This window comes from Halichoerus grypus, chromosome 1 (assembly GCF_964656455.1).
Source record: "Halichoerus grypus chromosome 1, mHalGry1.hap1.1, whole genome shotgun sequence".
Taxonomy (NCBI): Eukaryota; Metazoa; Chordata; class Mammalia; order Carnivora; family Phocidae; genus Halichoerus; species Halichoerus grypus.
The window spans coordinates 160047974-160075756 of NC_135712.1; the positions used below are offsets into that span (position 1 = coordinate 160047974).

Consider the following 27783-nt stretch of genomic DNA (forward strand, 5'->3'; position numbering starts at 1 on the left):
AATGAAAAGCACTGGAAATGACGAATATATAGGTAAACATAAAAGACTTTATACATATTCAATTTTTTATCTCTTAATTTCTTTAAATGATATAAGAGCAGATAAAACAATAATTATGGAACTATACTGTTGGATTTAATGTAGATATAGTACATATAACTATCAGAATTGGAGAGGAACAAGAGATATATTGGAACCGTGTTGCTATATTTTAATAAAATTAAGGCACTATTAACCTGAAGTAGATTGTGATAAAGTAACATGCATATTAGAATTTCTAGAGCAACTACTAAAAAAATTTCAAACAGTTTAAAAATCAAAAGAATTAAAATGGTACACTTAGAAAATGATAAACACAAAAGAAAGGCAGTGAAGGAGGAACAGAGGAACAAAAACAATATGAGATGTTGTAAATCCGACTACATAAAAAATTACATTAAATGGGAATGGACCAAATACTTCTATCAAAAGGCAGAGATTTCAGACTGAATAAGAAAATAAGACCAAGTATATGCTGTCTATAAGAGACATATTTTATATTCAATTACATAAATAAGTTGAAAGTTTTATTATTTTATAGAGAAGACCTACCATGCAAACAGTAACTTTAAGAGAATTGAAGGTGGTTTATCATTATCATACAAAATTGACTATAAGAACTATTACTATAAAGAGAAATTTTGTAATAATAAAATGATCAATACACCAGGAATATATACATAAATTTATATATATCTCAATTATAAATGTGTCACACCCAACAACAGAGCTCTAAAATACATGAGGCAAAAACTAAAATGAGAACTAGAAAATCACCATTGGAGATTTATATCCCACCTTCAATAATTGATTGAACAACTGGACAGAAAATCAGCAAAATGATAAAGACTTGAACAACACTATCAACCGACTTAACCTACCTGACATTTGTAGTACGCACATATAATAGTGAAATACACATTCTTTTCAAGTGTACATGGAACATTCTCTAGGCTTAATCATATGCCAGGTCATAAAACAAGTCTCAATAGATTTTTATTTCTTTTAAAGATTTTATTTATTCATTTGAGAGAGAGAGAGACAGGGAGAACAAGCGGGGGGGGGGGGGGCAGAGGGAGAGGGAGAAGCAAGGAGCCTGATGCAGGGCTTGATCCCAGGACCCGGGGATCATCACCTGAGCTGAAGGCAGATACCCAACTGACTGAGCCACCCAGGTGCCCCTCAATAGATTTTTTAAATTGATGTTATTCAAAGTAAATAACTGACCATAAAATAATTAAATTATAAATCAAAGACAGAAAAAGGAAATCCTCAAATATATGGAAATTAAACAGCATACTTCTAAAACTTTGGGTAAAGAAATCACAAAGGAAATAAAATATTTTAAATTGAATGAAAACTATAGGTGTATATCCCTCATGACCATAGATTCAACAATCTTTAAGAAACACTTAGCAAATTGAATCTAGCAACATAAAAATTATTATGTGTCATAAAAAATCCTTAAGAAACAATAAGCAAAGTGACTCCAGCAACATAAAAAATGATTATATGCCATGGCCAAGTGGGATTTAGCCCAGAAATGCAGGAATGCAAGGTTGGCTCAATATCCAAAACTCAATGTAATACACCATTTTAATAAAGGACAGAAACCAAATGATCACCTCAATAGATGTAGAAAAAGCGTTTGACAAAATTCAACCCCCATTCTTGATAAAATTCTCAACAAATTAGGAATAGAATGGAATTTCCTCCACTTGTTAAAAGGTGTCTATGAAAAACCTACAGCTAAGATGATACTTAGTGGTGATTTTTCTACCTACAGTCAGGAACAGGGAAAGATGCCTGCTCTTGCTCCTCCTATTCAACATTGAACCAGAGGTTCCAACCCATGCAATAAGGCAAGAAAAAGAAGTTAAAGGTATACAGATTAGAAAGGAAGAATTAAAAAGTCCTTATTCACAGATTATATATTCTTGTGTGTAGAAAATCCTAATGAAGCTACAAAAAGTAAATAAATAAAAAGAAAGAAAAGAAAGACTACTAGAGCTAATAATTAATTTTAGCCAAGATCATAGGCTAAAGAGATCACAAGATATGAGATCGTATACAAAAATTAACTGTATTTCTATGTGCTAGCAATGAACATTCCAAAAATGAAATTGAGAAAATAATTCTATTTCCAATAGTATCAAAAAGAAGAAGGGCGCCTGGGTGACTCAGTTAAGCATCCAACTCTTGATCTCAGCTCAGGTCTTAATCTCAGTGTCATGAGTTCAAGCCCTGCATTGGGCTCCACTCTGGGCATGGAGCCTACTTAAAAGAAGGAGGAGAAGTGTATGAATACATTTAACCCCCAAACTGTAAGAATCATATGCAGAAAATTATAAAACACTCCCGAGAGTTAAAGAAGATCTAAATAAATGAGATATATTCCCTGATTATGTATTCAAAGATTCAATATCGTTTAGATAGCAAGTTTCCCCAAATTGAGCTATATATTCAATACAACCCCTATAATATCCCAGCATTATTTTATTTCTATTTTTTAGTCTTAAATATTTTTTAATTTTTTAAATTCCTGTATAGTTAACATACAATGTTATATTAGTTTCAAGTGTATAATATAGTGATTCACCAATTCTATATATTACTCAGTGCTCAACAAGATGAGTGTACTCTTAATCCCCATTCACCTATTTCACCCATTTCCCCCACCCACCTCCCCTCTGGTAACCATATTTGTTCTTTATAATTAAAGGTCTTTTGGTTTGTCTCTTTTTTTTCCTTTGTTCATTTTCTTAAATTCCACATGTGAGTGAAATCATATGGTATTCATCTTTCTTTGACTAACTTATTTCACTTAACATTACACTCTGTAGCTTGCTGCAAATGGCGAGATTTCCTTTTTTTAATGGCTGAATAATATTTCATTGCATATATATACCATACCCTCTTTATCCAGTCATCTATCAGTGGACACAGGTTGCTTCCATTGTTTGGCTATTGTAAATAACCAACATTGTTTTTTTAAATTGACAAGCTGATTCTAAAATTATGTGAAAACATAAGGGATGTAGAATAACCAAAATGATTTTTAAAAAGAAGAAAGTTTGAGGACTTAACTCATTTTAAAAACCTATTATAAAGCTATAGTAATTAAGATATAGTGGTATTGGGGCACCTGGGTGGCTCAGTCGGTTAAGCGTCTGCCTTTGGCTCAGGTCATGATCCCAGAGTCCTGGGATCGAGCCCCGCGTCGGGCTCCTTGGTCAGTGGGGAGCCTGCTTCTCCCTCTCCCTTGCCTGCCACTCCCCTTGCTCGTGCTCTCTCTCTGTCAAATAAATAAATAAAATCTTAAAAAAAAAAAAAAAAGATATAGTGGTATTGGCCTAAGGACAGGCAGCTAAATCAATAGAACAGAAATGAGAGTCTAATAATAAATTGGTCTTTGACAAAGGTGTCGAGGCAATTCAGTGGGGAAAGATGAACTTTTCAGCAAATATGCCAAGACAATTGGGTAGCTATATGCAAACCAATGAGCTTTTTCCTTAGGAAAAAGGAAAGAAAAAAAAACACAAAAACCTCAGTATGGACTCCAGACTTAAGAAAACATAGGAGAAAATGTGGTGACTTTGGATTAACAAAGATATGAAACTGAAAGCATGATCCATAAGAGGAAAAGTGTTGAGTTGGACTTTCTTAAAATTTAAAAATTTTTGTTCTTCAAAGGGCAGCATTAAGAAAAAAGAAAAGACAAGCAAGAGACTGGGAGAAAATATTTATAAATCGTATATCTGATAAAAGATTTGTATTCAGGGGGTGCCTGGGTGGTTCAGTCGGCTGAGCATCCAACTCTTGGTTTTGGCTAAGGTCATGATCTCATGGTTGTGGGATCAAGCCCCTCATTGGGCTCTGGGCTCAGTACAGAGTCTGCTTCAGATTCTTTCTCCCACCCGTTCTGCCCCTCCCCACTCTCTCTCTCTCAAATAAATAAAATCTTTTTTAAAAAATTTGTATTCAGAATACAAGTAGCTTGTAAATAATTTTTGCAACTCAATTATAAGAAAACAATCCAGTTTAAGATGGGCAAAAGGTTTGAATAGACATTTCACATAAGAAGATATATGCCTATCTGGTAAGCACATGAAAAGATGATTTCTCATCAAAAACCATGGGAGCAAGTAGGCAGGGAAAAAACATTTTTAAAGTGTTAAAAGAACTGTCAACATAGAATTGTATATTTCATGAAAATATCTTTCAGAAGCGGAAATGAAATACTTTCAAGGAAAGAAAACTAAAATGCGTGGGAATAGCTTTACTCTAAAACAATTTACTCTAGCAAGTAGCAAGTAGATTTACTCCAAAAGAATTGTTTAAGGAAGTTCTTCAGACAGAAGGAAATGATGACAGAAGGAAACTGGGAACATCAGGAATGAAATAAGACCAACAGAAATGGTAAATATCTGGGTAAATATAATAGAAAATTCTTCTCCTTTTGAGTGCTTTAGAATGCCTTTAGTGATTGAAAGTAAAAAACTACATTTTCTGATGGGATTTTCAATGCATGTAATGTATGAGACATATATTTATATAGCATAAAGAGGGAAGGTTAACAGGACTTAGAAGGGAGCAAGTTTTCTACATTCCAATTACAATGGCAAAATATTGATTCTAAGTAGACTATGAAGTGTTAAATAATTTATTAATCTCCAAACCAACCACTGGAAGAACTATAGTTAGAGATACAGTCAAATCACAATAAATACATTAAGATAGAAAACTAAAAAATGTTCAAGTAATCCGAGAGTAGACAAGGAGAAAAAGAGGAACAACAACAAAGAGCAGAGGGAATACACACAACACAAACAAAATGATAGGCCTTATTCCAGCCATAAAAATACTTACCTTAAATGCAAATGGAATAATGATACCAATCAGAAAACAGAAACTGTCAGGATGGATTAAAAATAGAATGATCTAATAATATGCTGTCTACAAGAAATCCACTGCAAGTATAATGATGTAGATAATTTAAGAGTGAGAGGATGGAAAAAATATACGATGCAAAACTAATGAAGTGAAAGCTGGAGTGTCTATATTAATGTCAAAGTTAACTTCAGTGCAAAGAAAATTACCAGGGATAAAGGAAGACATTTCATAATGATAAAATGATTGATTTACCAAGAAGACAAAACAGCAGTAAATGTGTATGCACATAACAATAGAACTTCCAAATACATGAAGGAAAAATTGACTGAACTGAAAAGTGAAAGAGACAAATCAACAAAGATTTATTTAACATTCCTCTCTCAGTAATAAACAGACAATTATAGAGAACAAACTGATGGTTACCAGAAGAGAGGTGGGGGGATGGGTTAAATAGGTGGTGAGGATTAAGGAGTGCACTTGTGATGAGCACCAGGTGTTGTATGGAAGTGTTGAATCACTATATTATACACCTAAAACTAATATTACACTGTATGTTAACTAGAATTTAAATAAAAATTTAAAAAAAAGAAAATATATTGAGTTGAATGAAAACACAATATATCAAAAATTATGGGGGTGCCTGGGTGGCTCAGTCATTAAGCGTCTGCCTTCGGCTCAGGTCATGATCCCAGGGTCCTGGGATCGAGCCCTGCATTGGGCTCCCTGCTCAGTGGGAAGCCTGCTTCTCCCTCTCCCACTCCCCCCTGCTTGTGTTCCCTCTTTCACTGTCTCTGTCAAAAAATAAATAAAATCTTAAAAAAAAAAAATTATAGAGTGCTATGGAAGTAGTGCTTAGAATTTAATTTGTAGCATTTAGTGCTTACATTAGAAAAGAAGAAAGGTCTCAAATATCTAAGCACTCACCTTAGGAAACTAGAAAAAGTAGAGCAACATAAATCCAAATCAAGCAGAAGGAAGGAAATAAGAGAAGAAAACAATGAAATTGAAAGCTAAAAAAATAAAATAAAATATAGAGACAATCAATGAAACCAGAGCTGTTTCTTTGAAAAGATCAATACAATTGATAAACATCTAGCAAGAGTGACAAATAAAAAGAGAAATAAGGTGCAAACTACCAGTATCAGAAATGAGAAAGGGCATATCATTACAGTCTTCACAGACATTAAAAGGATAACAGAGCAGTGCTACAAAAAACTCTAGACACATATATTCAACAACTTAAATGAAATGGACCAATTCCTTGAAAACCACAAACTACATAGCCACTCAAGATGAAATCAGGAACTCCAAACTATTAAATGCATTGAATTCTTAGTTTATAACATTCCAAAAAATAAATTGCCACACTTAGAAGTTTTCACTGGTAAATTTAACCAAACACGTAAGCAAGAAATAACACCAATTCTGCAACCTCTTTCAGAACATATAGGGAGAGGAAACACTCAACAACTCATTTTATGAGGCAGCATTGCCTGATCTGAAACCAAAGATGGTACAGAAAAAGAAAAGTACAGACCAATATCCCTCATGAACATAGACACAAAAATCCTCAAGAAAATATTGGCAAGTTCAACCCAGCAATATATAAAAAGAATAACACACCGTGACCAAAAGTGAGTTTTATCCTGGGAATGCAAGATTGGTTCAATATTCAGAAATTAATCAATGTAATCTACTATATTAATCCTATAGACGAAACCACATGATCATGTCAATTGATGCAGAAAAATCACTTGAAAAAATATAACACCCATTCATGATTAGAAACTCTCAGCAAACTAGGAAGAGAAGGGAACTTCCTCAACTTCTCAACCTATTAAAGGGGACCTATGAAAAAGTTACAGTTAACATTATTCTTAATGGAAAAATTGAATGCTTTTTCCCCTAAGTTTACGCATAAGGAAAGGATGTCCACTGTTACTATTCAACATCATACTCGGAGTCTTAATGCAATAAGGAAAGAAAAAGAAATAAAAGTTAGGCAAAGAAAAAGAAGAAATAAAATTCCATTTCAAATGACATCTACATAGAATCATCTGTGTAAAAAATCTCAAAGAATCTATTTCTTAAATTCTTAGAATTAATGAGTTTAGTGTTGCCAAAGAATAAAAAAAGTCAATCTTATTTCTATACATTAGCAAAGTACAAAAACAAAATTTGAAAAAAACTATTTACAATTGCTCCAAAGAAAATGAAATATTTATATATAAATCTAACAAAACATGTATAGGACCTATATGCTAAAATTACAAAATGCTGATGGAATCAAGGAGGATTGGAATATGCAAGTATAAATGTCAATTCTCCCCAAATTGATCTATAAACTTAATGCAATGTCAATCAAAATGCCAGGAATTCTTTTGCAGCTATAGACAATCTCATCTAAAATTTATATGGGAAGACAAAGAAACTAGAGTAGCTAAAATAATTTTGAAAAAGAATAAAATTGGAAGAATCACACTATCTGGTTGTAAGGTTTTCTATAAAGCTAAAATAAGGCAATGTGGCATTTGCACAAAGATAGGTAGATAGATACATCTATGGAACAGAATACAGAGCCCCCAAAATAGATCCGCACAAGTATGGTCAGTTGGTTTTTGACAAAGATGCAAAAGAAATTCAATGAAGAAAGGATAGTCTTTCAGCAGACAGCATTGGTGTTCTAATGAACTTTTATAGATTCTGTCATTGAAGATTTGGCATCCATTGATCGCAGGGCCAAACTAACTGCCAAAGTTTACATCTCTCCACCTTCTGGGTTTTGTGGATGCTTGAAAATGATATAACAAATCTCCAACCACAATTCCTGACATCTGTGTTTCTCTTCCTGCCAAATAGGGGCTATCTCCACCTAATAACTTCCTGCCATATAGTAAAGAAAGCTTGTTTTCATGCTTTCCCTCTGCCCCTTCTGCCTCCTGACTGACCTTGGTTCTTCTGCCCTGTGGCCCCTTGTGGCATGGAATGCCCACTTCTCTTAGGAATTGTAACTAATAAATTCTTATTTCAATGTCACTGATCTCTCCATTACCTCACTCAGTCACCTCTACAAATTAAAATCTTATACAATCAAGATAATTGGGAAAATTGGTCATATGTAAGAGAAAAAAAAGAACTTCAGCCTAAACCTCATACCTTACACAAAAATTAACTGAAAATGGATCATATATATAAATGTAAAGCAATGGAGTATCTTGGTGGCTCAGTTTGTTAAATGTCCAACTCTTGGTTTCAGCTCAGGCATGATCTCAGGGACATGAGATTGAGCCCTGCATTGGGCTCCGGCTGAGCATGGAGCCTGCATAAGATACTCTCTCTCTCCCTTTCCCTCTGCAACACCCCCCCAACTTGCACATGCTCTCTCTTTCTCCCTCTCTCTCTCTCAAAAAAAAAAAAAAAAAAAAGTACAACACAAGAATTTAAAACTTCCAGAGTTATAAAGAAGAAAATCTTCATGACCTTGAGATATGCAATGAGTTCTTATATATGGTACCAAAACCTTAATCTAAGAAACAAAATATTGATATATTAGACTTTATCACAATTTAAAACTTTTGCTCTCTGAAAGACACTGTTAAGAAAATGAAGACACACTGTAGACCGGGGGGAATATTTCCTTTAAGACTTTCTCTTTACCTTTGTTTTCAGCAATTTCACTGAGATCTGCCTAAGTGTGATGTCTTTGTTTTCATTCTATCTGGGGTTCACTGAGCTTTTGGAATTTACAGATTGATGTTTTCATCAGTTTGGGGGAAGTCTTCAGCTGTTATCTTGTTGAATATTGCTTCTACTTTATTCTCTCCCTTCTTTCCCTTTGTGAGACTCTAATTAGCTATATGTTAGACCTTTAGATGTGGGCTATGATCTTGTCTGGACTCTCCATTCATACTTTTTTCTTCCTATACTTCAGATTGAATATTTTTTATTGAGCTATCTTCAGATTCACTTATCCCTTCTTCTATTGTGTTCAGACTGCTGTTAACTATCCTATGCGTTCTTATTTTCAGATACGATTTTTTTGTTTCCAGAATGTCCACCTTTTTCTTTTTCATGAATTCCAATTCTTTGATGAATTTCTCCAATTTTTTCATTCCCCTTTGTCCATCTTTTCCTCTATTTTGTCTTATTAATCAGTTATTTTATTGGTCTGTTAATTCCAATATTTGGATAATTCATGAGTCTTCTTCTATTATGGTTTTTTTCCCTTTAATTGGCCCTATTTCCCTGCCTACTCACATGTCTGGTAATTTTTCATTGTATGCTGAACAATGGGAAGGCACCAAAAAGTGTCCTTCCCCCAGAGAAGATTATGCCCTTCATTGGTAAGACAGAGCAAGGGACTAATCACCTCATCCAATCAGGGGTTGAGTTGGGCCAGGGCTGGGTCACAGCCTTAGCAACACTCAGTTCACCTGTTGTTTGTCCCTGTTCCCTGGTCATGGTTCTTCCAGGCTTTGGACTGAGCACTTCATGGATCTCTGTGTCCTCTCCCCTGAAAGACTATGGGGATTCAGTTCTTCCCTTCAGAATTTTTTTAGCTTTGCTCTTTAGCCTTCCTGAACAGCTTCAAAACCTGACAACATCTTAAAGGGAGACCTCTCGTTTGCCACAGGGCTCCTCACTTTAGTCAGGTTTGGTCTTCCACGTACCATGCAACTCTGGGAGATGTTCCTCTGACCATTAAAAGTATTTGGCCCAGAATCCCAGATTGCCTTTTTAACTCAGCATTTTCAAGTAAAAAAAATTGGCCAAGTGTGGGAAGTTCCTCTTTGCAGATCCTCTAGTTTTCAATCTGTCACACCAGCCCCACACAACTCACCCTCCTCTCCCCAACCCTGGTTTCTCTTTCCCTCACTAGAGTCCCTCTGTTTGTGTCCAATCCAGTTCTTTGCCTTGGTCTAGAATTAGCAAATATCCCAGGTGCAGAAAATGGCCCAGAAAGGGCTTTTTCCTCTCTGGAATTTTAGTTCATCCAGTCCTTATTGTTTCCACACCTCTCTAACGTCTTTAAAAATGTGATTTTTTTCAATTTACCCATTTTTTTCTAGTTGCATTAGGATCATTAGCCTGCCAAGACCTACTACTACATGTTACCAAGAAATGGAAAAATGATTGCTGTACTTCATTTTTTTAGACACAATTCTTTTTGGGGCGCCTGGGTGGCTCAGTCGTTAGACACAATTCTTTTTGTATGATACGTTTGTTTTACAATTTTATAAGGGAAAAAAGGGAAAGAATAAGATCGCAGGGTAAGTACCTTATTCAAACTTAGTTATTAAATGGCATAGCAGAAACAGAACCAGTCATCTGACAACAGAGCCTTACTTTCTACCTTTCTTTCAACAAGATTCCTGATTTTGATCCTGCCATTCAACTAAGACTGCTTCAGTAGCCATCATCAGGGGTTTGCAGAGGCCCTTAGGGATATACCTGGTTCTGTCTTTACCTTGAGTCAGCTGAGGGTGGGGGTCAATAACCCTGCTGAGTTATATATTGGATGGTGCTGGCCCTGCAACTCTCTGCCTTCAAGATTAGGGCTTTAGGGTTTCACTATTTCCTTATCTCTTGCCAAAAATCATAAGCTAGATGCTCTCCACAGGGACTAACTTAGGAAATCTGGTTTACCACTATGTAAGCATATAAGTCCTGTGATGTTTTTTCATAACTGGAAGAATGAGATAAAGCAGAAACTCACATGCTCTAGGCAAGATCATACATCTCATCTATAAGTCCTGAATTAACAGGTTCTTTAGGGTCTTCTCAAAAAGAGAGAAGTGGAGAAACAGAATGGTTGAATGTTTGAAGTTAAAGTTCTAACTGGGTCTTTTAAGAAATTCTCACTCTTTAGAGACTGAAGCAAGTGAGGTCTCTGCTTCTTTCCAGTACCTGAATTTTGGTCGCTACACAGTTGATGTGCAAGCTGGATGGTGAGCCAGAGAAAGGAAAGGAGCTAAAAAATCAAATTAGCTAATTTTGCCCTCTGACTTTAATAACTTTTATATTATATATTATATATCTGACTTCTATTATCTATGCTTTCTTTCTTCCCTCTTAGCAAGAGAATTTAAGAATTGGCTTTATAGTTTGACCCATTGGATTTGGGTAAAAATATAATGTGATTTCTGTTACTTTTGTAGTTTTATTGCTATCTGAACTTCTAGTAATATTGGCAATATGTATAAAAATTAAAATTACAAACCCCTTACCAGATATACGGTTTGCAAATATTTCCTCCCATTCCATAGGATGCCTTTTTACCCTGTTAATTATTTCCTTTGTTGTGCAGAAACTTATAGTTTGATGTAGTCCCATTTGTTTATTTTTATTTTTGTTGCTTGTGCTTTTGGTGTCATATCCATGAAACCATTGTAAAACCAATGTCACTAAGCTTTTCTCCTAAGTATTCTTCTAAGAGTTTTATAGTTTCATGTCTTATATTTAAGTCTTTAATACATATTGAGTTGACTTTTGTGTATGGTGTGAGATAAGGGTTCAATTTCAATTTTTTGCATGTGAATAAGTGTTGGCAAGGATGTGAAGTAATGGAACCCTTGCATGCTGTTAGTAAGAATGCAAAACAGTGTAGTCACTATGGAAAATAGTATGGAGGTTCCTCAAAAAATTAAAAATAGAAATACCATATGATCCAGCAACCCAGAATTTATTCTGGGATTTTATCCAAACCTGGGTATTTATCCAAATATTTGAAATTAGGATCTCAAAGAGATATTAGCACTCCCATGTTCATTGAAACACTATTCACAATAGCCAAGGGGTGGAAACTACCTAAGTGTTCATTGACATATGAATGGATAAAATGTAGCATGTACATGCAATGGAATACTATTCAGCCTTAAAAAAAGAAGGAAATTTTGTAATATGCAAAAATATGGATGAACCTTGAGGATATTATGCTAAGTGAAATAAGCCAGTCACAGAAAGACAAAAACTGCATGATTTCACTTATCTGAGGTATCTAAAATAGTAAAATTCACAGAATCAAAGAGTGGAATGGTGTTGCCGGGGCGGGAGGTGGAAATGGGGATTATTAATCGATGGGCATAAAGTCTCAGTTAAGCAAGAGGATACAGTATAGAGAGCTACTGTACAACATTGTATCTAGAGTCAACAATACTGTGTTGTACATTTTAAAATATGTTAAGAGGATAGAGCTCATGTTAAGTGTTCTTACCACAATAAAATTTTTAAAAATTAAAATTACAAAACATGCCATTTGAGCTAAGAAAGATATAAAAGGGTGGGGGAAACACACAAAGTAAGGAAAGAAAATATGGTATAGAAACTCAAAATTTGTACAGTGAGGGAAGTGGAAAGAAGGAGGTAGCAGGGCCTGGGCTAATGGGGAAGAAGCAGCATCGAGAGACTTAGGAATGAAAACACAATAAACAGTCACTATTACATCCTGTTTAATAACAAAATTCACCCAAGTAAATCTAAAGATCTAATTGGTGAATCAGGCAGCACCCCATGTAGCAAGTGGAGAGGTGCTCCGAGGAGTTGTACAAAATAGACAGAGGGTAGGGACAAGAAAGTTATTAGCAAAAGGAGAGGATTGTTCCAGGCAAGGCTGCTTTCTAGGGGGAAAAGCAAGGTGTCTGATTGTGCAGATGGCCTCATCTACACAATCAGATGACCCAGGTGCAGACTAACGGGCAGGGACTGAAAAATTCCTGACTGACCAGTTAAGACCACATTTCTGGGGGAGGTTGAAACTGCAATTAGGTTATGTCATAAGCACCGGTGTGAGAACTTGGTCTAAATGACACCATTTGGGGCCGGTGTGTATTTTTTGTGGGTTGTTCTTTTTTCTTAACAATCTCGAGAAAATTGTTATCCCCCTCTCAGTGCAGGGACATTGTTTTCATTTCTGTATTGTGTCATTGTTGGTGACCTCAGTTTGCCATATCTCCATACCATACTTCAAGTTCGCTGCTCAGGCAATAGTTTAGGAGAGGCAAATTAAAAAGTTAGGATGGTCATCAGCCCTTGGTAAACCAGTAAAGAGAAAAAATATGATCAAAAGGTAAAGAATAAAGTTACACAAAGAAGAGCATGACAGTGATTATAGTAGAATCTTGTTCTGATGGTCTCCTCAGTCTAAGGATGCCCCATGGAGTGAATGCTTCTGGGGCGGGCTGGGGGTGGGGGGTGTCTGGAGAACCTCAGTTTAAGATCCCCAGTGGCTGTGTGTCCAGTTCTACTGCTTTTTCTAAAGCTCTTTGGAAATGTTCAGCCGATCTACTTTTTTCATTCCTTCCCATTGTAAATATGCACCAACGACATACTGCATGTTCACACAGCCTGCTTTTCTGTGTAGAGCAGGTACACATTTTCATGTGAGGGACTCTTGGAAAATATTGTCCAGAATGTGTTCTTTCCGTTTGAACTACTGGACACCGTGGCCATGGCTGATATGAGGTTTGATATGAGTTGTCAAGATGTTAGAATATTGGCTTCAGTTCACATCTGTGCTAAGTTTCTGTGGAAATGTCTTTGAAAAGTGTCTTGCCACAGATAATAATAACTTGAATTTAGTTGAAAACAGCTCCTGGGATTATGGCAAACTAGCCAAGAGCCCTATTTGTCAGATATTGGATAGTTTTTCCTGGAAATCTATCAATTGCCTTCTTAACATAAAAATACAGGAAAAGATATGGCTAGATTGTTTGCCTAAGTGACTCTGCTGTTCACTCAGTTACATGTGTTATTGTCAGTTTTGCACACTATAGTTGGCTCTTCTGTTGCATAACTTCCTGGAGAGCTTAAAATAATTTAAAGAGTCTATATAAGCCTTATGAGTAAATGACACCCTATTGAAAACCCAGGTATTTAATACTGGCTGATTTTCATTTTGGCTGTTTTCTCAGGAGTGCGGCCATTTTCACTGGGACATGCAGGAAGGAGTGGGCCATGGGCTCAATGGCTGAACCAACTGAAACTCTCTGGGAAGAGACCAAAGGGTGCTGTTGAAAGCCATGCATTTTTTTTTTTTTTAAGATTTTATTTATTTATTTGACAGAGAGAGCGAGAACAGGAACACAAGCAGGGGAAATGGGAGAGGGAGAAGTAGGCTTCCCGCTGAGCAGGGAGCCCAATGCAGGGCTCGATCCCAGGACCCCGGGATCATGACCTGAGCCAAAGGCAGATGTTTAACGACTGAGCCACCCAGGCGCCCCGAAACCCATGCATTTTTAAATACTTTATATTTATTTTTATTTATTTTTAAAGATTTATTTATTTATTTGACAGAGAGAGACACAGCGAGAGAGGGAACACAAGCAGAGGGGGTGGAAGAGGGAGAAGCAGGCCTTCTGCTGAGCAGGGAGCCCGATGCGGGGCTCCATCCCAGGACCCCGGGATCATGACCTGAGCCGAAGGCAGACGCTCAATGACTGAGCCACCCAGGCACCCCTAAATGCTTTATTTTTTAAGAACAATCTTTTGTCATGTGTACTATGAAAGCTTATTATAACAGATAGTTAAGCTACTTTAACCCAAATATATCCTAATCTTCCAAAAAATGTCCTTTAAACAGGCAGCCTAAAAAAATTTAGGGTAATATATCCTATTACTGTGAGAAAATGTTAACTCCTTGTTTTCAAGGTTTAAAACCATATTTTTATGAGTAATAATGCAGGAGATGAATTAAATGCAGACTCCTATTAGTAAAGTTTGGAGAAATATCAAACCTTCTGGCCTCCAACTCTTTAAACCCTAGTCGTGAGCTCTTGTTGAGTGTCTGTATTACCAAAAAAATGATTTTAAATATGGTACCAGGGGTTCTCTTTGAAAAATAAAAGCCTTTGTGAAATAAACTAGCAAGCATTTTAGATCTCCTACTATTAGTTATGCTTTTGAATTAATTATGCTTGCTTTTGGAATGACAATGGATACTCATAAATACGGATTTCTGGCAAGTGTTATTAAAAAGTCAAATTGTATTCAGACATTGCTTCAGCCTGGTGGGTCAGGAAAATCAAATATAGAAAGTGAGCACCAGCATCTATTTGTGGAAATGTTCAGACCTTTCCCAAACTGGCCCCAGCCTGCCTATGGAGCCTCATCTCCTCCAGCCTCTTCCCTCCCAACCCCGCAAAACCTGAATTCCAGCCACGGGAATGGACAGTCATTTCCTGAACACACCTCCATTCTGTGCCTGTGCTTACTCTCCTCCCTCTGCTTTTTTTTTTTTTTTTTTTAGATTTTTATTTATTTATTTATTAGAGAGCGAGCGAGAGAGAAACAGCATGAGAGAGGAGAGGGTCAGAGGGAGAAGCAGGCTCCCCACTGAGCCAGGAGCCCGATGTGGGACTCGATCCCAGGACCTGGGATCATGACCTGAGCCGAAGGCAGTCACTTAACCAACTGAGCCACCCAGGCGCCCTCCTCCCTCTGCTTTTAATGCCTCCACCTCTGTTTCCCTAACTCTTACACATCTGGCAAAAAATGCCCTTGGCGGTTGTGTGACCACTGGGTCAGGGTTGATTGCACTGGTTCCCTGCACCAGCTGCTCTGGGTCAGTCATTGCCCTCCTCACCACTTAGGGGAAGAGACCTTGCCTCTTTTCGTGTCTGCCTTCCAAGAGCCCGCCCAGGGTCTGGCTTCTGTGATAGGAGCTTGGTAAATATTGGTTTATTGAACTGACTTCTCTCATCTCTGTAGCCTGTCCTGTTCTTCCACCCCCTAAAAAGCCACAAAAATAATCAGACTTACAGGTATTGTGGGTAATTTTTTAAAGTAGGATTTTTCCTTTCCCTGTCTGGGGAGCCAGCTAATGAGAAGTCTTCCCACACAGCTGATGTCCCAAACCACTGGTGTCACTTTCTCCAGGAGACTGCTCTGGGCCTCACTGGCTTACTGAAGCGGTCACACTGCAGTCTGCCTCACAGCTGGAGAGCCACTGCGGGTGACACAGGGAAAGTCACCCTGAAGGTTCCAGTCACTAGAGTAAATGCACTTCAAAGATCTCTTTAGAGGTGAATGATTGTATGAGATGAAAGAAGTGTTATTATGGTAAGGTCTTGCCTTTATCTTTCTTTGGATAAAACTCTAAGCACCTTTTTAAAAGTTAAAATAAGTACTTCTCGAATTACCTCAGTTGTTTATTAAATGGCATCTCCCTGGCCCTCGCCCTCGGCAAATTCTGAGCTAGGAGGTCTGGAGTGGGACTTAGGAATCTGAATTATAGGAAGCATCCAGGCAGTTCTGGTGTGAGTAATTGTAGGACTACACTTTGAGAAATACAAATAATGGTGAGAACAGTGAAGAGGTGGAGGGATCACATATCCAGAATATTTACTAAGCATGTATCACATAAGCCAGCTCTTAGAAGAGATGCAGAGATGAATAAGGCAAACTCCCTTCCCCTGGGCAGCACTGTATAGTCAGGTACCCTAGGAGGAGGGCAAGCTCATTCGGTCAAAGTATCCTGGCATTGGGCGCCTGGGTGGTTCAGTTGGTTAAGCGTCTGCCTTTGGCTCAGGTCATGATCCCAGGGTCCTGGGACGGAGCCCTACAGCAGGCTCCCTGCTCAGCAGGGAGGCTGCTCCCCCCTCTCCCTCTGCCCCTCCCTGCTGCTCATGCTCTCTCTCTCATGCTCGCTCGCTCTCTCAAATAAATAAATAAAATCTTAAAAAAAAAAAAAGTATCCTGGCATTCATAAGTTATCAGAGCAGGCTGTTGGGTGTGATCTGCTCAAATCCCAGAAGTGTTCTGGACTTAGATAGACATTTCTTAAGTTCATGCTGGACCAAAAAAAGCACTATGTTTTTACAATGGCCAAAGACGCCAGACAAGGTATTCTTCATGCCAACTTTCTCTGAGAAAAGGCTTGGATTTAGAGATTCATCAGCTGAGGTGGCTTTGAACTGGAGTGAATGGCTCGTCTTCTTTTTGTTGTGGGTATCCATGAAATGTATTTCCAGTTAATCATATGAAGGATTTTTTAAAAGATTTATTTATGTATTTGAAAGAGAGAAAGAGAGGGAGAGCCAGCAAGAGGAGGGGCAGAGGGAGAGGGAGAGAATCTTAAACAGACACCCTGCTGAGCACAGAGCCCAATGCAGGGCTCCATCTCATGACCCTGACATCACGACCAAGAGTCAGACGCTTAACCAACTGAGCCACCCAGTCGCCCCCATATGAAGGATTTTAACCTTGATTATCTGGCACTCTCAACAGGGAACCCTGAAAAAGTACTCTAAGAGACCAAAGTTTGCCTATGGCTCCCAAATTGCAACTAGCTATAGTAATTTTTATCATTGGTATCCTGAAAGTTCACGGAGAGTTGGCAGTCCCACATTTCATTATGACCATTAGTTAGAAATTCTACTTCATTCAATCCATGTATAATTATAGTGCTATATTACTTGTGGTTTCATATTTGCCTTTGGTTTCCCAGTTGACTGTGTCTTAAGGACAAAAAAAAAAAAAAGAGAGAATCTTTAACGTGCTATTCTCTGATACCTAGTACAAACACAAAGGGGCTATCCAAAATATGCATAAAATTAACTAGAAGTTTAAAGTATTATACATTCTATGCTTTTTGCTATGGAAAGAAATAAATTGCTAACAGCCACACCAATAGCAAGGATTTGTTCAAGAAAGTAAATTTTAGGTCTGTTTTCATGAAGCCTGATGTATAGAGTCTTGTACATATGTATGGCATATTATGACAGCAGGTCATATTGTTACTCCTGAATCCTTAAGAAAATGTTTAATTACATTTGGAATCTTCCACTCACTAAGGCAGAGATAACATATGTTTTAAAACATCATAAAAGAGTAGAATGTGTTATCTTCAACTAGTTTATCCTAATTCATAGATGTAATCATTTTTTTATGACTCTCTTTCTGTACTAGTTCTTGGGTAAATATGGAAATGAGCACAAAATGATGGCTTTCTGCAAATCATTTTGTTTACACATGAGATAAATATGCCAAACATTAATAGTTAGTCAATAAATATTATTAAGATCCCTTAGAAAAAAGACATTATACTTAGCAGCTCAGAGAATATAATAATGCATACCTCGCCTTCAAGGATTTATATCCTGTGTGTCTACATTTTTCAGCTGTGGAATATATCTGACGACTAGTTCTCACAAGGCCACTTTAGAGAAGTATTTGCAGAGTGTTGACCTGTGTCCTGTCAGGTTAAGTCCAGCCCAGGTTAAGAGAAGTTACTGATTCTTTAGGCAGGCTAACCTGGGGGAAGAGAGGAGCCCAAAAACAGACTCACACCAACAATTTCTCCCAATACCTGGGCCGAGATTCCTATATCCTTAAGAAGATGACCTTTATAAACTGACAGGAAGTGAGTTTTCAGCTCTCTGGACCCAGGGCTTCCCCATTCTAGAAAACCAGTCATCGCCTTTTGTTTTGACAAAAAAAGTATAAGAAAAAAAGATACCTGGGATGAAGGTGAGGAGCTGATCCATTTATGCATTTAGTTAAATTTTTATTTCTTAACTATCTATAAAAAGTATTGAGGATGCAGATGTGAATTAGACACTATTCTGCCCTCAAGTGACTTACAATCTAATCTAATAGACAAACATAAATAAAGAGCAATATATTTTATAGGAATCTGATTTCTGTTCAAAGGACAGTGGAAGCCCAAAGAAAGGAATGGCCAATTTTGTATAGAGAGACATAAAAGACTTCTTTTAAGATTTTTTATTTTTAAGTAATCTCTACACCCAACGTGGGGCTCTAACTCACAACCCAAGGTTAAGAGTTGCATGCTCTACGGACTGAGCCAGCCAGGCGCCCCTAGACATGAAAGATTTCTTAGTGGTGACTACTGAACTGAGCCTTAAAAGAGAGGTAGGAGTTTATGAAGTGGGGGAGGAGGAGGAGGAGAAACCATTCTAGGCAGAGACCAGCCTAAGCAAAGGCCAAGAGCTGAATGGCCTTAACCTGTTTGGGGAACTGCCAGCAGCCCAGCGTGCCTGGAGCATAAGGCGGTAGGGTGTGTTGGAGGAAATGTGAAGCTCCAGACAGTGTCTGGATCATGAAAGCTTGTGTATCTTTCAAGGAAGGGATAGACCCGAGAAGAGTTGAGGAGGTGCAACCAACAGAATTGGGTGACAGATGAGATACGGAGGGTGCTGAACCAAGTTGGATGGTGGTGATATTCATCTGAGGCTGTGCCCTGTCACCTCTGACCTGTTGCGACATCTCTAGGCCATCCTCTAAGCATGCTCCTACCCACCGTTCCCAGGCTTTCCCTTGTTCTCCCCATACCAGCTCAGCCTTCTGACCGGCTGGGGCCCACAGGAAAAGCTAGTGAAGAGGAATAGGGAAGGAATGAGGGAAAGACGGGCCCAGGGCTTGAAAGAACTGACAGGGTGAGGCCAGACTTGACTCACATAGTGAAATCCACTGATGCCCCAATATCAGGTCAAGACATAAAGCCCAAGGGCCATTCAGAATCAGGTGGGGCAGCAACTTTGTAATTGCAGCTTATTTGGCACCCACGGGCTCAGTGACAGAACTTAACTATTCAGCTGCCTACAATTCCACTTGGAAATGTATTTCTAATTCCAGTGGAAATGTAAGACGTTGCAAACACCTGATTTTCCCTCCAAAATCAAGCAAAATCAAGCTTTAACAAATGGAACTTGATCTTCCTTTTCAACTCTTTTATTTGATTTTCATTGCACTGTGTTTTGAAGAGCGACCACAATGCAGACGGATGACTGTTTTCTTAGCCTGGTGAGAAAAAACTGGCAAAGGGCAGTAAAGGGTTAGCCAGTGAAGAGAATGGCCTTATTATAAATGAGGACTACCAGCCCATGTTCACACAAAATAAGCAGGGCTGGCGTCACCCGGAATTTTGTAAATGGCAGATAAGCGTGCTTTCAACCCAGTCCTCAAGGACTTTTTTTTCTGAAAACACCCGAGACGCCTGTGTTAGACTAAGAAAGGGACAAGATCATGTCTTCTAGGGTCTTGGTCTCCACATCGGGAACTCTAAAATGAGAGTAAAAAAACTCAGAGAGCAGACAACTCCAGTGAGAACAAAATGGTCACAGGCATTATATCAGCAGTGAACAGATTGCATTTGACATGTGAGTCAGAAAGTAGCCCATCCACTCAGATGTGTGGGCCAGCCTCACTCCTGGAGGCCTGGGGCTGCAAAGTCCTTGTCCGGCCTTTGGGACGTCACCTGACAGCTCCTACCTCTCTCAGACGTTCAGGACCAGATGAATTCCTCTAAATCCCGTCCGGGAGCCTTCCTCCCCACCTGATGGAGGAGGTGAGGGCTTGGCCTGCTTGAATGGCAGCCCTCTGACCTTTTGATTGTCTCTACCCAACCTTGGAAGAAACTTTTAAGAGAGATTTGACCACACAGTCAGTAACCATCAACTATAGATCTAGCAAATAGTTAAATTCAGAGAAAACAAATGTGAGATTTCAGCTACTTCCAACACCCAACACCCAACGCTCTAGAACATGCAGGAAAAAGAATTAACTGGACTGAGTACCTGCTACGTGCTAACCACTTTGTTCACAAGCAGTACATGAGAATAAAGAAATTCCAGTAGTAATGCCCTTCTCCCCCATTACAGTTGTGTAATAACTTACTCTTTGCCACAACTTATGAAATTGATTATTATCCTTCATTTACAGATGAGAAAATTGTGGCCTAGAGAGGTTATATGGACCCTATTAGGAAATGGACAGAAGCGTATGAACCAGGATCTGTTTCCAAAAGCCTACCTGCTTTTTTTCTGTGTCACAAGAGAGCCTACGACAGTAAACATATTTACTAAAGCTTGTTTCAAAAGCTTCTTTAGCAATGCAAGTAACTTTGGGAGTTTGCCCAAGCAATTACACAATCCCCTTCCTCTTTTGGATCCAGCCCAGGGAAGAATAGAGTAAGCCTGCCACCTGAAGGCAGCCCAGCAGGCAGAAGCAGGGAGCCAATACCACTGTAGGCCAGGTGCTGCGGACAGGGAGTCCTAGGAGGTTGTCTCACCGGTGCCCTCAGCCAGCTCCCTGACAGGCTTTGCATGTGCGCACCCACAGAAGGGGAAGAATCTATAGCAGCGAAACACAAGAGTGGGTCTTCATCTTTGTAGAAACAAAAACGAGAGGGAGGCATTGTCCTATCATTTTCTCCCTCCTCTGTCCCACACCACCAAAAAAACCCTAAGGTATATAGTTTGCATTCGAGGTCGATTTGGGCATGACTTGAAAAGATAATTTCTATTCATTGGTCTGTTTTGAATAAAGGAAAGTCAGGCTGAGAGGTTCTGATAGCATATAAATTAAAGATATGGAGGTATCTCATTGAAATTCTAAAGATGTACTGATCCTACCCTAGATTTCTCTCATCAAAAGAGTTCTCTTGTAGTGCTGCTGCTGACTTATTAATAAAGATCACGCTTGTATTTGATTATTTATCTAATCAGGATTCACCTTCAGTTTAAGCTCATTGGTCTGCTGTCACAGAGTGACACTCTAAGTGTACCTGTTGGTGGGATTACATCCAAGTGAGACGGAGAATGCATTCGGGCGTTAATGGCCAGAAGCCGAGACAATGCCCCGCCAGCCAGGGCACCCTCGAGTAGAGCGTGTGCGCGGTCTGCCAACCAAACAGAAAAGGCACATGTTTCAAAGAGCAGCAGAAGGGCTGGACATTATAATTAAATACACCTAGTAACAGAGAAACAGAAATGGCAAGCGCCCTAATTATTTCAAAAACCAAGAGAATAATACCCATTCTTTGTATGCATTATGTTGGGGAAGCTTTTCTAATGGGCTTTTATTGAAACTTCTAAGTTATGTTCAGGATGCTGGTTGCTCAGCATGCCCCAGCCTGACTCCCAGTGACTTGCATTTAACCTGTTTGCTTCCCCTTGTTAATAGGTCTTCTGAAGTGGTTGTAATATCATCCAGCCTAGTAATCTCTCTCCTGGGTCTTGGGGAGCAGGTAACTAAAGCATCTCATTCTTACCTGATGGGTGGCTGCCAGGTTTAGCCGCTGGTGATAAATCCTCTTCTTTAAGGCTGTCTTGCCCCACAAATCAGAAATTCCCCTTTTTGTTGAACTAAGAAACCTCTACCACACTGAAAGAGAGCCGTGAACAGCAGAGCCGTGCAGTTAACCAAGGCCAGCGTGCTCCCCTCCTCGGAAACGCTGCAGCTCATGCTTGGCACTGGGATGGGCTAAATTATTTATCCAGTTGGATAAGAGAGAAAGCTGCTAAGAGCTTCCTGAGTTGATAGCCTCACTCCCTGGATCCATACTGACAGAGGAAACAGGCCAGGCTCCATCAGCAAAGAGGAAAAAAAAAAAAAAAAAGACTTCCTCCATAGTTCTCTGCCATCACCACTGTTACTTACAGATACCTAATTGGGATCTGTTTTCAGTTACCTGTCACCATGTTGTCTACCTATTTATTTGCATATGTGACCCTTTTCCCACTGCATTAATTTCTTAATGGCAGAAAATATGCCTTATTCATCTTCCTAAACTTCTTATCATTTAGCATGTTGCCTTGATAACATAGGAAACCAGTGAATATCTGTTGAGTGAACCATACCATCCAAAAATGGGAGATGCACTGGGCATTTGGGTTTGGAGCCTTTCTTTGACCCTAAACCTGAAATTTATCAAAGAATGGCCCTTCCCTAATAGGGAAAAGTTCATGCAACCTAAGAAGAGAGGAAGAGACAGGTTTACATCGATGAGGAAGAGAAAGGACGCATCCCTACTGGCAGGTCAGTGAAATCATTGCTAACGATCAACTGAAAGACAGATGTCAGAGTCGAGTTGCGCTCACATGCAAACCTGAAATTCTTATCCTAAAGGGGTTGCTCATGGTGTGAACCAGCGTTGCATATTGTAGAACACAAAGCCTGCAGTGGAATCCGCTTCATGCATAAGCACAAACAGAACACTCTAAAAAAATGGTATTAAACTTGGCTATGGAGTACAGAGCAGACATCACTATTGCTTAGAAATTATCTGAGAAGTAGTACCAGGCAAGACAGAGAAAAGTCAGAGGCCCGTAAATATGTGATACAGACTGTAAGAGGAAAGGGGTGCTAGCCACAGGGAAATTACAGTTCTTGGTCATCTCATTTCTGTGTACCATTCTCTGTAGGTGGAATTGGCTGTGTAGGTCGAGACAAAGGCCAGGTTCGAAAGTGCCTTGATGTGGTGGAGATCTATAACCCTGAGGGGGACTTCTGGAGAGAGGGCCCACCTATGCCAAGTCCCCTGCTCTCCCTTCGAACCAATTCTACCAATGCAGGAACGGTGGATGGCAAGCTCTATGTCTGCGGGGGATTCCATGGAGCAGGTAAATTGATCCAATTTTAAATGCTTTATAACCTCCCTCAGCATTGACTTTAATACCCCCCCCCCTTAATTGACCCTGCCACCAAAGAATAATCCTGAGAGCAGGCTGAGCCCTGGCAAAAGCCCAGCCTTCAGAGTTCAGTGACCCTGAGCAGCTCACCGAAGCTCTGAACTTGGGTTTTCACATCTGCAAAAGGGAGCTGCTACCTCCACAGGCTACTGTACGAGTTAAATGAGATCTAGTTTATAATGTGTCTGGCACTCAATAACTCTTAGCTGAATAAGAGGAGAAGAGAAATGGGAGAAGCAAGTCTAATCCGATTGCAGGGCTAACAAGAGATTTGAAAACGTGAAGAACAGGCAGAAGTAGAGTCATGACCGGAAGTGTTGGATTTTATCCCTGTCTTTATTGACCAACAGATCCCACCCTCAGAGGACCCACTTATTACTTCTCCATTACTCCCACTTCAAATAAATTGCTTGAAAGCATTTCTGAAATAATACCTAATGCATATGTTACTACACTTAGTTCCCAAGTATCAAATTGTACCATCTTTGCAATATACAGTATGGATTTATCATTTTTAACATACCAGGGAAATTTTTAAATATGCACAAAGCTAATAAGCAACTCTCTGCAAAGCTTGACTAGTTGCATCAGTAAATAAGGCAGAGTGCAGTTATATTAAAATGACTAACTGTTCAATTCTAGCCTCACTAATAGAAGCACTGGGTCAGTACATATCCATGAAAAGCATGCCTCCAGAGCACTTAAAACTTTGGTAGGGTGCCAGATTCAAATAAAGCTGACACTGCAGCTAAGCCAAGCCTTTCACAAACCCACCTTCATTGTTAATGCACATCGTTATATGGAAGTTAAAGAATGTAGTTATCATTACAAACTAAAAAAGACAGGAGATAAATGAACCAAATACAATGAGTGGGCCTTATTTGGCTCTTGATTCAGACAAATCCTCTGTAAAAAGATATTTTTCAGATAGTCCAGAAAATTTTAATATGGACTGGAATATTAGAGGATAGTAGGGAATTGTTCATCGTTAGGTTATGATAATAATGGCATTGTGGTTCTGTATAAAGGAGAAAGAAAAAAAGAAGAACGCGAACAATTAGAGATCATTTAGAAGTATTTATGGGTGACAATGATATGCTGTCTGAAATTCGCTTTCATCTACTCCAGCAAATACTTTTTAAAAAGTCAGGGGGGTGAGGGGGGCAAGAGCAGATTTTACAGCATTAGTAAAATGTTGATAATTGTTAAGGTTGGATAATGGATGCATCAGGGCATTATTTCACTACTTTTGTGAATGCTTGAACATTCCCATAATAAAAAGCTTTAATTTTCCTTTCCCGCTCTTTCTTCAGAGGACTTTCCAAAGAGGTTTTTTAAACACTTTTAATATCTTTTATATTAAACAACATGTGCTTGTGTAAAGGAATCTATCATAGTAGCAAGAAACCTGGCTCAGGAAGGAGATCTGATAAGTGCCCCCTGGTTCATGCTCTGGGTATAAAGAGGGACACGAGGAGTCAGGAGAGAGATCCCAGCTGCTGGACCCACACACCCGCCAGGGCTCTCCCCCAGCTGCGATCACACACCTCCTCCCCATCCTCTGGCTTTTGGCTTTCTCTTGACCAGAAGAGAACAGAGAATTACAAAAGGTAGCCTCAGGACATCCAGAGGGATGGGTGGTAATTAGTGTCTAAGGACCTGGAAGATATTCTGTTTTGTCTTGTGTCTTCCCTTCCTTATATAATAATGAGGTAGAGAACTGACATCCTCCAGCTTTTCAAGCAGTCTACGCTCATACCACGAGACCACCTCTTTTCTTGGTACTATAGTGGCCTAATGATGCTTTCAGCCAGAGGGAAAGGGATTTACCAGGTGAGCTCTCAAAGTCCATTTTAATTATTTGGTTCTAACATGGTGGATTTGCTGGGATTAGCTGAATGAATCATCACTGGGGTTTTATGAAAAATAGAGCAATTGTATAATAGCATGCCTCTTATGACCCAGCAACCTCAGCATCAGACCTAAAAACAGGCACTGAATTTTCTCTCCTCGTGTGACACAAACCTAGTCATCCCATTTATTTAGTCAGGAAACCACAATCAAGACATTAATCTCTTATAATCTATTTAGTTAATTCAGTAAAAATTTGGTGATTGAAACATAACTTTTGATAAGCATTTGGGATGCCATCAAGATGTCCAAAATGGGACAGACAGATATGTAAACATGTAATAAATATAATAATTTGGTTTTGGTTAAAATACTAGTTTGAACACCTCTATTTTCTCCCCAAACCCCACTAAAATGATAGTAAAAGGAATAAACCCAGTTGGACAAAGGAAAGAAGAGGGAGGGCAACAGCAATCAAATTTTGGAAGCTGGAGGGCAGATGAATGAGTAGTAATTAACCAGACCTTAGAAAGTTCGATCCTGAACTGGCCACAGGAAAAGCAAACAAATAAACAAACAAAACCCCCAGATTTGTAGCACAGAACCTCAGGCAGCCTCAGGAACTGGCAACAGTAGGAACCTCTGGAGGAGGGAATGAAGGTGATCCTGGGTGAAAGAAAGCAAGACCTGAATCTCCTGCCCCACTCTCACTAGGGACGCAGAGCCCCTCCTCCACCCTAGTGGAGACCGAAGCTGAGGCCAGGAGTGGAAGGCAGAGTAAGTGAACAACTGCACACAGAATATTGAGATCCCCACCTTTCTTCCTTCCCTGGCTCCCAGAATGTGGGCAACCATACCCTCCAGGCAGGGGACTGGAAGACTCGTCTCTGGGGACCTGGCCAGCCCTGAAATAAGGCAAAGCCAAATCACCCCATGGAGAACCTCACAGAGAAATCTTCCATGGCATCCAACTCTTAAAGATGAGCAAACCGCTGGAGACTATCAGAGATTTGAGGAAAGTATGTCTATCAGAGACAAAAGTCAAAGTAAAGAAAAGTAACTTGGACGAAACAGAAACTATAACAGGAGAAGTAGCCTCAGGGACATAAGAGAAAACATTGCATCAATGGAAGAAGAAAAGTATATTTAAAGGACTTTTTGGAAATTAAAAATATGGTAGTAGAAATTAAATATACAATAGGAAACCTGGAGTGGGAGGAACTTCTCAGAAAGCAGAGCGAAAAGCAATTCGATGGAAAGTGAGAGAGAAAACAAGTCCAAAAGGTCCAACATTTGAATAAGAGGAGTTCCAGTAAAGAAGAGCAGAGAAAATGGGGAGGAATAAATCATCTGTGAAATAAATTAAGAAATTTTCCCAGAACTGAAGTCACCAGATTGCAAGGATACACCATGTGAAAGATACACAGTGGATGAAAGCAAACTCAAACTGAAGCACATCCCTGTGACATTACAAAACATTGGGGACAAATAAAAGATCCCAAAAGCTTCCAGAGAGAGAGGAAAAAAAGTTTCATAAAGTGTCAAGAATCAGAATGACATCTGATTCTGAACCATGACCTTGGAAGCTAGAAGAAAATGAAACAAATGCCTTCAAAGATTCTAGGGGGAAATTATTTTCCACCTGCACTTTTATACCAACTGAACTATTCATTAAGCACAAGGGCACAAATTCAGCCAAGCAATGTCTCAAACATGTATCTCCTCTGTGCCCTTTTATTAAAAGGATGTGATTCACCAAAAATGGACATATAAACCAAAAAAGAGTTGACATGGGATCCAGGAAACAGGATCAAATACAATAGAGAGGAAGAAATTCCAGGAAGATGTTGGGCGGGCAGGGGGGTACCTGAGAATGGCCACCGGCATGGCAGGCCTGAAGAGCAACCACACAGAATGGAGCAGCTCAAACGGCTCTGTGGGAGGAGACCTCCAGCAGAGAAAACTGATCAAATCATAATGTTTTGAAAGATCTAGACATTTAGACGTTTGGAGAAGAGCAATGAAAACTAACAAAATCAAACAACTGACTTTGCACAGGAAAGGAAAAGTACAGCACACGGCTCATCTGTGAATAGCTTTTATAAGAATAACGTCTAATAATATAAATATTAAATCTTGAGCTGACCAAAAGGACACCTTAACTCTCCTGGAAAAATGAGAAACCAGAAAGTAGGCAGATGTGGGGATGTGAAAGAAAGGTGAAACCACATTTTCCACAGTGGACGCCAAGAGTCAATACCTTCATCTGAGAAATCAAGAAGTGGCAGTAGTATAAAAAATGCTATTTACAGATCCAGTGCTCAATGCCAGAAGACCCAGCCAGAGTTGATAGAGGAGCAGTAAATGGGGAGGAGGGGAGGAGATGACTGTTTTTAAGGAATACGTCTTATAAAGCTGTTTGACTCTTTACATCATGTGCATGTACAACTGATAAAAACTAAATTTAAAATGTATAAATAATAGTACATATAATGGAGGAATACGGGGGGGTATGAAGGAAAATATTAACAAGTACGTCTGTTGGGAGATAATTCTCTGTGGTCTCAGGCAT

General features: G+C 39.0%; 1 protein-coding gene and 1 long non-coding RNA gene across 4 annotated transcripts in view; one reads left to right on the forward strand and one right to left on the reverse strand.

Moving 5' to 3' along the window:
* Positions 1–18071, reverse strand: part of LOC118526962 (uncharacterized) — a 79180-nt gene extending 61109 nt beyond the window's left edge. Inside the window, exon 1 of the long non-coding RNA XR_013448684.1 lies at positions 18005–18071. This is a non-coding gene — a long non-coding RNA (uncharacterized LOC118526962). The remainder of the gene's footprint in view (positions 1–18004) is intronic.
* The window catches only part of KBTBD12 (kelch repeat and BTB domain containing 12), a 70690-nt gene that overhangs the window by 20285 nt on the left and 22622 nt on the right, over positions 1–27783 (forward strand). For all 3 annotated transcript variants that reach the window (XM_078074351.1, XM_036078502.2, XM_078074353.1), the window contains one exon: positions 23094–23291. In XM_078074351.1, coding sequence (XP_077930477.1) covers positions 23094–23291 — 198 coding nt within the window. The remainder of the gene's footprint in view (positions 1–23093; positions 23292–27783) is intronic.